At 46.7% G+C, this 12469-nt stretch overlaps 1 protein-coding gene and 1 long non-coding RNA gene across 2 annotated transcripts; both read right to left on the bottom strand.

Annotated features, from left to right (window-relative positions):
- Nucleotides 1–2225: 2225 nt before the first annotated feature.
- Nucleotides 2226–4546, bottom strand: LOC311132450 (uncharacterized protein; the record flags this gene model as incomplete). Its single annotated transcript, XM_084165738.1, has 5 exons — nt 4276–4546; nt 4086–4179; nt 3870–3969; nt 2888–3110; nt 2226–2238 (listed from the first exon to the last, which is right to left on the bottom strand). Exons 1-5 carry the CDS (start codon nt 4314–4316, stop codon nt 2226–2228), a joined length of 471 nt encoding a protein of 156 aa, XP_084021864.1. The 5' UTR covers nt 4317–4546.
- A 5823-nt stretch (nt 4547–10369) lies between these two features.
- On the bottom strand, nt 10370–11642 carry LOC311132326. The gene is made up of 3 exons (XR_014613511.1): nt 11384–11642; nt 10898–11038; nt 10370–10760 (listed from the first exon to the last, which is right to left on the bottom strand). It is a non-coding gene; the product is annotated as an uncharacterized lncRNA (long non-coding RNA).
- Nucleotides 11643–12469: the final 827 nt, after the last annotated feature.

Below are 12469 nucleotides of genomic sequence, written 5' to 3'. Positions count from 1 at the left end.
AACCCCAAATCATTACTTCCATCAAACAACTTTACTCTAGGTGGACGGTTTCGCTGCTGATTGTATCCATAGTCAAAAGCATGTATTCTACCAGCCAGTTGTTCAGCATTTAGGAAGTTTTCCTTAATGTACTGCAGGACAAGTTTGACTTCAAACTGAGCAACTCCTTCTAAAATATCGTGCATTATATCTACAGAAAAATTGTTGGCTGTATTAAAATACTGTAGTGAATTCAGCAGACAAATGCGTTTGACACCATAGATATGAGGTAGTGTAGGATCTGTTTGTAAAGTTTGACAGTGCAGTTTGTGCATCTCGATAGTTCGTAGTACAACTTTTGGATCATCTTCACAGAACACAGTTTGAAAACAATCTTTCTCAAGGAGACAGAAACGACAACAATACCTTGCCCCAAATGACTCCACAAAGCCAAATAAACCATGCAACCCAAGATTATCACCAGTGACCTGAACTATGGTACCGTGAATCACATCTTTCAATCTGGGAACTTTAAGTCCCTCTGTCTCGAGTACTTTAAGATCACTGACAAGTGGCTCAAGTATCAAATTAAAACCATAACGCTTGATGTCCTGCGCATGGAAAAGAGCACCCAAATGAATATTTATCAATGATGAATTAAAGATTGGGGGAAAATTCCTTAATGTAAAGTATATAGCACCTAATTTGTGTATACCCTTTTTAGACCCCAAGGGGTTTGCTGTTTCAAAGTCGTCATAAAATAGCTGGATCTGTATGGCATCTTTTTCTATAGAGAATAAGGGACTTTTTTTAAAATAGGCGGCATCTCTCAAGTCTGCATACACACCTTCCTTGGGCATGTGCCTGGGCTTGAACATGTCTGCAAGTTCTGGGTTTTGAAAAATGGCCTTTAGTGTTTCTAAAATAGGAATATATGCAAACTTGTCAGTTACAACGACCTGATCGTATGTCCCAGTTGTTTTGTTTCTTCTGCTGTCAAATCTTGTGCCAAGCACCTTTTCAACAGGTTCTACGATTCCCCATTTCTCTTTGAAGTGTTTATTTCGTTTAGCTTCTGAATTTAAGGGTGTGAAAGGGTTTTCCAACTTTTGCAAAGATTGTTCTATTCTGTTCTTATTTTCAGTTTCCTGTGGAGATAAGCACTGCAAAGCTGCATCTGTAGCTTGACTTTGAATCTCAAAAAACACTTCTTCCATGGAGGAAACAAAACTATTTACAGTAGATTGACTTAATCCAGCTGCTTTTAGTTGTGCAACAGCAGAGGCACACATATCTAGAGTGCTCCTGTTGGACTTTTTCAACAGAGTAGATGTGGCTACCTCGTGTTCATTAACTGTCCGTGACGTTGTAGCTGTCTCCTCTACATTAGTGGTCACTGCCTCTCCAATGCTGCTTAAATAAACATCAGGGTCAACCTGTTGGTCAATATACTCAGTGTGTTTTGTGTTTAAATGTTTCCTAAAACCAGAAAACGTACCAAACGCACAGCCACATCCAGTCTGAGCACATTTAAGCCGGAGATTTTTTCCAGGCAAGTAACCGTGAACTAATCGTAAATGCCTAACAAGCATATTTGAACTCGATAACTCAGCCTGACAAACAAAACACTTCATGTTCGAGGAGAAACTTCAAGCACTAATGAAGTAACCTCGCCCTGATTTCAGCAACACGAGGGCTCTCTTTGACCTTGCCAGCATCGATGCTGTACACTGTAGTTTGGATGAAAGTGTACATGTTGTGGAGCATGGTGTTGTAGGATGTGCCAAACACAAAATGTGCCTTAAATAGTTCGTCAAAAGCAACAAGAGAAGAGGTTGACCTGCAAGGTATGGCATTCTTGTCGATAATGATGAAGAACTGGTGGATTGCATTCTTCTTAACTCCAACAGCTAGGAGATAGGGCTGAGCGCTAGTAGTGATGGCATCGAGATGCTCTTGAATGTTTGTTCCGGTCTGCGAAGACAAATGAGGGAAAACTGTAGTTAATGGCCAAGTAGTTGTAGAATATGCAGAAAGAGCCAATACACTACTCTTATTGAATATGAATATTGAATGAATACTTGTAGCCTAATATTAGGTGTTCATACCACAAATTAGAAAAAATACAAACCTTCTTGAATACCACAAGATGTTTCTCTGCTTGGGATGCGGAAACCTTTCCTGGTCTCTTCCGACCCTGAGCGGAGGGTGGAATCAGGTGTATAAGCAGTAAAACCGATGACAGATCACTGTCCCAACCTGTAACAACACAAGTTCAATGTTAACACACTTCAGTTACGTTGTTTTCTTTACAAAAGACCCCCCAGACAGACAGCAGTTCTACATCACAAGAAGTTCTCTAACTAAAACATCCACAGGGCTGAGTCAAATCTCAAAAGTTTTGTTCAATATACTGCTACAGAACGTACTCGTAAATCTTTCACAGATCCAGCTTCTTAGTATTATGTTGATATTTAAATGTTTACACATAATGTTGATATTGCAATACAACACAAAAGGTAGGCTTACAAGCATCTTACCAAAGTCAACATCCAATTCAGTGCCATCCTCAGGAGGATCAGCTGCCAGCAAGAGTTCTTCAAGCTCACTTGTGGATGGAAGCTTTCTGCATTGTTTGATGATCTTTTTCTTGAACGTGACCGGCCACCTTTCCAGAAGCTTGCTTGAGGTATCCTCTCCGAACATTAGAACAAAATCCTGTTCAACCTGGAGTGGGGTGGTGTTGGTGACAATTTCAGTTATTTGACAGCCAATCAAATTGTATTGCGTGCTAGTTTAGCTAGCTAGTATCACTACAATGTCTTACAAAACAATTCACTTGTCATAGTATTTTCAAAATAACATAATTACCAAGCTTTTGACGTCTTTAAAACGTGGAAACTCAGACAGTATGTTGCTTGACTGCTGGGGGTCGAGGATCATTTTGCGGCGATACACAAACGTCAGTTCCATTTTCTTCTTGATTGTGTCTGCATCAGCAGAATGTTTCATCAGTGAGATTGCTTTGTTGCACTCATCATCAGTCAGGGCAGTCTCTGGAACAAACTGGGATTCTCGTCTGACAGTCGGTCCTCCAGACATGTCTTCACCAGTTGATCCTTTGGCTGATTCTACACAACACGGGAAAATTTCAATCATGTCAAAAGTTTTAGTAGCCTGGCTAACTTTTAAAGGAAGTACTCCACTGTAAAATATACTTTTTGAGCTGTAAACTAAATGATATGAATGATATGTTTGATGCTAGGGAGTGTGGCAAGCTGGTTTAGCCAAGGCCAAATGGGAAGAAGGCCAAATTACAGGTGTTGGCCATCTGAGGGGCAGAGGACAGCAAAGGGGGGGGGTGGTTACATGATATATATGAATGTATATGGAGCGTGATAAAAAGGTGACCTTGAAATTGTGGCGTTAATGGCGACGCAAGGAAAAAATTTGGGTGCACCTACATTTTGTGCTGGTGCACCTAAATAAAAAAGTTAGGCGCACAAGTGCAACCAAGACAAAAAGTTAGTGTGGAGCCCTGCATCAATGCTGGTGTTAATATTGACATTATTTCTTCACAATTTATGAAATCTGCAGTTTGTGGGTTGAAAAATGTATGAAAATGCCATCTACTGGTTTAAATCACCCTAAAGTTTGCAAGGCCAGTTTGCCAGGGGTTGCCTCGACCAGTCAGTGTCGAGGCAACCCCCCCTTATGTCACAGTCCTTTGTAGGTCTCTGATGCATATTTTCTTTAAATTTGCTAAGAGGGAGGGAGCTAGCAGAATTGAAGGATGTAGTTACACATTATACTATATGTCTGAGAAATAGTGCAACAAATGCAATTATTGATCTAGCAACTGTTTTGTTCCATACATTTTCCAGTATTACCTCCGAATGATGATCGCCTGTCTTTGGCGGTGCCTCTCTGAATAGTTTTAATCCTCCAGGCCAAGTACCCAGTTCCACTCTCGCCATCATAATAATGCTCCTTGAAGGATGAAAGGATAACAAAAATGGATACTTCATTGAAAACAACATGGTCTGGTAGGATTCAAAAACTTCCAATAGCATTTAACATTACAACTATTACTGTGTGCAACTCACATAGCCATTCTTAGAGAATGGGTCACTGAGGTACGGGAATAAGGTCAGTATTCCTTTGGCATACATTTCTTTCACCTGTCTGGGTGGAGATGTACTGCAAAATTGAAGAAGAAAGGATTGTGCAGTCATATTCACTTAGATTCAGATTTAGATTTACAGATTGAGAACACAAGGACTATTAACAAATTACCCATTCTTTTCTGTCATGTCAGCTGCCAGCATGTTCACCATTTTGCGTCTTGTTTCATCCGTCAAGGACTTGGTTCGGTTGTATTCATTTATTATACGTTCCCCACCGGTTTTGTTGGTAAGAGCTGATTACACCAACTTAAAACAAAATGCATAACAATTCTGCATGTTATGTCCACTGCAAATAAACTGGAAATAAACTAATATGATGTCAGAGGATGTCCCGATCCAATCTCAAAGATTGCAAGTGCTACAAAAATCCAATGAAAAAGCCAATAATGGTAAGAATGTCATGGGCCTCTCACTCCACCGGGTTACCACCTTAATTTTCTTCCACTCTGCTCACCACTCTCTCTACTCAGCCTAACTAGCTCCACCTGTCCCTGCTCTGCTCTGCTCTAATTACTCTGCCAGCTGCGCTGCATTACCCACTACCTCTCCCAGTATTTAAGGCCCTGTCTTTCAGCTCTCCGGTGTCAGATCGTCTGCAAAGCTCACACCCGGAACCTGTTTGCTCGCGCTTCTGGCTCACCCTGGTTTTGTGACCCCGGACCTGCCTGTTTTTTGGATACTCTTCTGCCTCAGGAGATCCAGACCTGCTTCTGCCATTACGACTCCTGACTACTCTTCAATCCCGGTAACTCTGACCAGCCTTCTGCCTTGCTACTACGTATTTTGGATTTCCCTTGAACTGTACTGCTGCCTGGTTTCATTTCGCCCTGTTGTGTCTGTGTCTCCCCCCCCCAGGACTTCTGGACCACCCACCACCGGCTTCATAGGACGCATCGCTGCCACTGGGGGGGGCACAGACCCAGCGCATTGGACGGGATCCCTGTTACCCCTGGAGCCTTCATTCACTCCCTACTTCCCTTTTCCCTTAAGTTTAATAAACTTTCTGGTGTGACGCAATTGTGGTCCTCTGGTCGTCTGTCTGAACCGTGACAGTACGATCTGACCATTATGGACTCAGCGCACACTTTCCCCGACATGGAAACCGATGAGCATGAGCAGCAGTTCCAGCAGCAGCAACAACAACTCGCCATGATCATTCAACTCCTCACCAACCTTACCCCAGCCAGTCTGCCCACCAGCCCAGCCCCCGAGTTACCTGCCCCGGTCATTGCAGCCGCTGCTCCGGAACCCAAGATTGGAAACCCCGAGCGGTTCAACGGCGATTCAACCCAGGTCCGGCCATTCCTGACTAGCTGCCGACTTCAGTTCTCCTTGCAGCCAAGGACCTTCGCCACGGAGGGGGCTAAAGTTGGGTATGCCATCACTCACCTGACGGGCCGAGCTCGACTCTGGGGAACAGCAGAGTTCGAACGTCAAACCCCCGCATGTGCAACCTTCGACCTGTTTGCTGAGGAGATGCTGAAGGTGTTTGACCTGGATTCACCCACCGCAGAGGCGTCTCGTGAACTGTTCAGTATTCGACAAGGCAGACGTACAGTCGCAGACCATTCCATCGACTTCCGAACCCTGGCTAGACGAAGTTCTTGGAACACACCATCGTTGGTGGACGCGTTCTTCCATAGTTTGGCTGACTATATCAAGGACGAGTTGGTCTCCCATGAACTGCCTTCCACTCTTGATGAAGCCATCGCACTGACTGTCAGGATCGACAGAAGGATACAGACCCGTCGTCGTGAGAGGGGGCGCCAAGGTCCACCTACTACCGGCATTCGGAGAGATCCGACTGGGCTCCTGTCATCTACTGCCACTCACCCAGGTCAGCTTGATCAGTCTGAGCCTATGGAGATTGGGCGAGCCTCCCTCACTCCTGCAGAGCGCCAGCGCCGCTTCACCTCAAACCTCTGCCTCTATTGTGGAGGTGATGGACATCGTGTGGTAACCTGCCCTTTAAAGGGCCGAAGCTCACCGGGCATAGGGGGAGTCCGGTTGAGTTCAATGACCATCCAGTCCTCCGACCGCAAACCCCTGCTGCAAGTTCACCTCCGCCTCTCTGACTCAACTCACACCCTGGCTGCTCTGGTGGATTCTGGCGCCGAAGCCAACATAATGGACATCAAGCTGGCACGCCAACTGGGACTGGAGAACCTCCGTTTGACACCTCCTATTCCTGCCCGGGCACTGGACGGACACTTACTCGGATCGGTCACTCATGTCACGGCCCCGGTCTCGATGGGTCTGTCCGGAAACCATCAAGAAACTATCCAGTTTCACCTGCTCCCCTCTCCAGGCCAACCCCTCATCCTGGGTTACCCATGGCTCCGCCGGCACAACCCTCAGCTCGACTGGGTGACCGGGGTGATCAGGGAGTGGGGAGAGGACTGCCACCGAACCTGCCTGCGTGCTGCCGCACTACCCCCTCGGCCAGTACCTACTAACTCCGCTCCTGACCTCTCCAATGTCCCAGAATGCTACCATGGTCTCAGAGAGGTGTTTAACAAAGCAAGAGCCACATCTCTGCCCCCTCACCGACCGTACGACTGTGCCATCGACCTCCTCCCTGGAACAGCTCCTCCAAAGGGTCGTCTTTATTCGTTGTCTGCTCCTGAAAGAAAGTCCATGGAGGACTACATCAATGGCTCTCTGTCCGCAGGATTAATCCGTTCATCTTCATCTCCTGCTGGTGCTGGCTTCTTCTTTGTGGGGAAGAAGGACGGATCTCTTCGCCCCTGCATCGACTACAGGGGACTCAACGACATCACAGTGAAAAACCGTTACCCTCTGCCTCTGCTCACCTCTGCTTTTGAGTTGCTCCAGGGAGCCACTGTTTTTACCAAGTTGGATCTCAGAAACGCTTACCACCTAGTGCGGATCCGGGAGGGAGATGAATGGAAAACCGCATTCAATACACCAACAGGCCACTACGAGTATCTGGTTATGCCTTTTGGCCTCACCAATGCTCCTGCTGTGTTCCAGGCTCTAGTGAATGATGTACTGCGGGACATGTTAAACAAGTTTGTCTTCGTTTACCTGGATGACATCTTAATCTACTCCAGAAACCTGTCGGAACACACCCGCCATGTCCAGCAAGTCCTTCATCGTCTTCTGGAGAATTCCCTCTACGCCAAGGCAGAGAAATGTGAGTTTCACGTCAAGACAGTGGCCTTCCTGGGGTACATAGTGGCAGAGGGAAGTATCCAAATGGATCCTGCCAAAGTATCAGCAGTCACTTCATGGCCAGTTCCGGAGAACAGAAAGAAGCTGCAACAGTTTCTGGGGTTTGCTAACTTCTATAGGAAGTTTATCCGGAACTACAGTACCGTTGCTGCCCCTCTCACTGCTCTAACCAGCACCAAGCAACCCTTCACCTGGACCCCAGCAGCCGACAAAGCCTTCAGTACCCTCAAGGTGAGGTTCACCTCCGCTCCCATCCTCCAGATGCCTGATGTGGACCGGCAATTCATTGTGGAGGTGGACGCCTCGGATGTGGGAGTTGGTGCTGTGATTTCTCAGTGGGCTGCGGAGGATAGGAAGCTCCATCCCTGTGCCTTTTTCTCACGTCGGTTGTCCCCCTCTGAGTGCAATTACGACATAGGGAACCGTGAGCTGCTGGCTGTGAAGCTTGCCTTGGAGGAGTGGCGTCACTGGCTGGAGGGGTCCACCATTCCATTTCTCGTTTGGACCGATCATAAGAACTTGGAGTACATCCGCACGGCCAAACGGTTGAACTCCAGGCAGTCCCGCTGGGCCCTGTTCTTCACCAGGTTTAATTTCACTCTGTCATACCGGCCTGGATCACGCAACACCAAGCCAGACGCCCTCTCCCGTCAATTCCAGAAGGATGACACCCCCTCCAAGGACCCTGTGTCGATTCTGCCAAGTCCCTGCATCGTTGCAGCTCTGACCTGGGCTGTTGAGGAACAGGTGCTGGAGGCTCTCCGTAACCAGCCAGGTCCCAGCACTTGCCCAGCTGACCGCCTTTTTGTCCCCGAAGACCTGAGGTCCCAGGTCGTTCAGTGGGGACATGACTCTCGCCTAGCTTGTCACCCTGGCTCCACCCGCACTTACAACCTGCTCGCCCAGAGGTTCTGGTGGCCCTCTCTGAGGAAGGATGTACGGGAATTCGTCCAAGCCTGCCCCATCTGCAACCAACACAAGTCGTCCTGCCAGCCCCCAGCCGGATTGCTGCAGCCCCTGCCTGTGCCCAGACGTCCCTGGTCTCACATCGCCCTTGACTTTGTCACGGGGCTGCCCCCTTCAAGTGGCATGACCGTCATTCTCACCATCGTTGACCGTTTCAGCAAGATGGCACACTTCATTCCCCTCCCCAAGCTCCCAACCGCCAAGGAGACCGCCCAGGTGGTCCTGGAACACGTCTTCCGGATCCACGGGCTGCCAAGGGATGTAGTTTCTGACCGTGGTCCACAATTCTCCTCCGCTTTTTGGAAGGAGTTCTGTCACCTGCTGGGAGCCACAGTCAGTCTGACTTCCGGATTCCATCCCCAATCCAATGGGCAGTCAGAGCGGGCTAATCAGGAGCTCGAGAAGGCACTGCGATGCATGACTTCACGCAACCCCCACTCCTGGTCGCAGCAATTGACATGGGTGGAGTACGCACACAATTCTCTGACCTGCTCTGCCATCGGTATGTCCCCTTTCCAATGTGTTTATGGATACCAGCCTCCTCTATTTGCCAGCCAGGAAGAGGAGGTTACTTGCCCATCTGCACTTGCTTTTGCCCGTCGATGTCGCCGCACCTGGTCACAAGCCCGAGCCACACTCCTCAGATCCGTTGCCAGCTACACTACCGGGGCCAACCGTCGGAGAATTCCTGCTCCCACCTACCATGTTGGTCAAAGGGTGTGGTTGTCATCGAAGAACCTGCCACTCAGGGTGGAGTCGCAGAAGCTGGCACCTCGGTTCATTGGCCCATTCCCTATCATAAGAGTGATTAGCCCAACTGCTGTCCGGCTCCAACTGCCTAATTCCCTGAGGGTGCACCCCACTTTCCATGTGTCTAAGATTAAGCCCATCCATGAGAGTCCGCTGGTCCCTGCTGCGCCTGGTCCTCCTCCTCCACGGCTCGTCGATGGTGGTCTGGTTTACACCGTCCGCCGCCTGCTTCGGTCCAGACGGAGGGGTAGGGGTCTCCAGTACCTCATTGACTGGGAGGGCTATGGACCTGAGGAAAGGACCTGGGTGCCAGCTAGTCGGATTGTGGATAGGACTCTCATCACCGCTTTCCACCAACGGCATCCTGATCAACCTGCAATCCGTAGGGGCCGCCCCAGAGGGGTCCCTAACCGTCCGGCCCGCTCGGCTTCCTGTCCTGTGCCTGATCCTGTCTCGGGACCTGTCCCATCTCCCGACCACGGCCCTCCGGCTTCCTCCGAGGATGAGGACGTTCACTCGGACCGTTCGGAGGAGTTCTAGCCCTCCTCCGGCTCCCCTCCTCCCGCCCGGCGTGGTGTTGCTCTTGGGACTTCTGGGGCCGTCCCTTGGGGGGGGGGTTCTGTCATGGGCCTCTCACTCCACCGGGTTACCACCTTAATTTTCTTCCACTCTGCTCACCACTCTCTCTACTCAGCCTAACTAGCTCCACCTGTCCCTGCTCTGCTCTGCTCTAATTACTCTGCCAGCTGCGCTGCATTACCCACTACCTCTCCCAGTATTTAAGGCCCTGTCTTTCAGCTCTCCGGTGTCAGATCGTCTGCAAAGCTCACACCCGGAACCTGTTTGCTCGCGCTTCTGGCTCACCCTGGTTTTGTGACCCCGGACCTGCCTGTTTTTTGGATACTCTTCTGCCTCAGGAGATCCAGACCTGCTTCTGCCATTACGACTCCTGACTACTCTTCAATCCCGGTAACTCTGACCAGCCTTCTGCCTTGCTACTACGTATTTTGGATTTCCCTTGAACTGTACTGCTGCCTGGTTTCATTTCGCCCTGTTGTGTCTGTGTCTCCCCCCCCCAGGACTTCTGGACCACCCACCACCGGCTTCATAGGACGCATCGCTGCCACTGGGGGGGGCACAGACCCAGCGCATTGGACGGGATCCCTGTTACCCCTGGAGCCTTCATTCACTCCCTACTTCCCTTTTCCCTTAAGTTTAATAAACTTTCTGGTGTGACGCAATTGTGGTCCTCTGGTCGTCTGTCTGAACCGTGACAAAGAAACTCCCTCCAGACAGCGACAATAACTTGAATGTACTCGAAGTGTGCACTGTATTATCAATAAATAAATAAAAGTATCTGATCAGGACTCAATATCAGCAGATACTTTTTTTAATCGGATAGGGCGCTTAAAAAAACTTGATCGGGACATCCCTAATCAGGACTTCAAAAATGTTTTGAAACCATGTAATTTACAATGTATATTAATGTAATTTTAATTCTCTGAGAACAGATTCAAGAACAGAATTTAAAATGTCAGAATTGTCTTACTTGCTTGGCTTCTGTATCCAGCCTCTGGCGTTTTCTGGAGGGGCTATCTGAAATAATGACTGTATCCTCAGAGTCCAAGGTATCAAGGGATGATGGTTGGGATTGCTCAGAAGAGGCCACCATGGAGACAGATTCTAACCATGATTTTTAGAAGAAAAAGAATTATATATAGTTCCCTCATAATCTAAGACACTTATTTAATAGACACCATGAACTTCATAAAACAAAGAAATAACGTATTCATTAATTAGTCTAATTAACTGAAACAAACCTGAGTCATATTTGATGGTTAGCACCCCAGTTGAGGGATCCTTTATAATATCCTCAAAAACATCATCATCCAATTCAGTCCCTGAACTGTCAACAATTTTCACACCTTCTGTTACAGCTGGGACACCAAACTTTGCAAATGCTAGAAAAAACAGGGATAAAAGCTTGTGTAAACAAAAGTAAATCATTATTTATATAATAATTTCACTGTGTACACCTACCTTACCCTATAAAATAGGTTTTAAACAAACACTATTAAGTGATTAAAATGTTTTTTTTTGTAGCATCATAACTATACCTTAAGCAATGCACCCACAATTAAAGTGTAGTTACCAAGGGCAAAACAGAAGAAATTTAGACGTACAAAAATGGACCAGTTCCAAAAACCTGAGAACTTAACATGTCCCATCATTTTAGGAATATTCCAGTATATCAATTTTAAACAGCTAAATTCAGACAGTTATTACTAACATTGTCAAATTCTTACCTGCAATCAAAAAGTCTTTCAGATTTGGCTCAGTTATTCTGACAAATTTTTGGACATCTCCAAGTTTAGCTTTAAGCAGCATGCTCCCTGCAAATAGTATCAGTACAATTTCTCACAGTTAAAAAGTTGATGGTCTTATTTTAGCAGTATTTCCTCAAATATAAGAAAAAATATTGTTTCAAGCCACCAAAGTGCTGAGAAATGATCAGCACTTTTGCAGAAATGGCCAGTTAAATTGAAGTTACTGTCAAACACATTAAAAAGGATAACGTCTGATTTTCATCCTTGTAACATTAATGTTACCTGCAATTGTTGGGTCTTGGTATATTATAGAGTGTGGTCTAGACCTACTCTGTCTGTAAAGTGTCTTGAGATAACTCTTGTTATGATTTGACAATATAAATAACATTGAATTGAATAATGTTAGCTAAACGTTACACCATAAGTGTGTGCTAAGATAGTGCTTAAGTATTTTAACAGTACTGCTGCTGCTTTGAAACCCGAAAGTCATTTTGTATAATATCCAGGAAAAAAATAAAGGCACACCGCTTAAGCAGTGTCCAAGGTTAATGTCTACCCGCCGTTAACATAATAAATCCATGCCACCCGCACATAGTTAGCCAGTCAAGCTAACGTAGCTAACTGTAGCTAGTTTAGCCAACTCCCCTTAGTCTTTGCTATGTTCCTGTAATATCTGAACGTTAACAAGAAGTACACAATCCCCCCTCCACGTTGTATTAACATAACTTACAATAAATCGGGCTGACATTGTCTAGTTTGAACGTTATGTTCGTCAGTTAATGTTAATTAACGTTAGCTTAATACTGCTGGCACATGGACTGGACAGAAGTCAGTCACAACATGTTAACGTTAGCCTTTTTAAAATTCGACATTTTAAGACCTAAAACCAACTAGAGTGCACTGTTAGCAACGATATAAAGTAATTCTTAAATGCTGCTTCTGTTAAAATGACAAATAATGTGTGTATAGTCGCTTAGGATAAACTTACCGCAGTCATTCCACATGAAGAAAATGGCGCCGTGAAAATGTGTGGTCCGTTTGAGACGAGTCGTAGGTGGGCGGAGC

Source organism: Coregonus lavaretus, assembly GCF_964263955.1.
Source record: "Coregonus lavaretus genome assembly, chromosome: 7".
Lineage (NCBI taxonomy): Eukaryota > Metazoa > Chordata > Actinopteri > Salmoniformes > Salmonidae > Coregonus > Coregonus lavaretus.
This window is presented reverse-complemented; position numbering and strand designations above follow the sequence as displayed.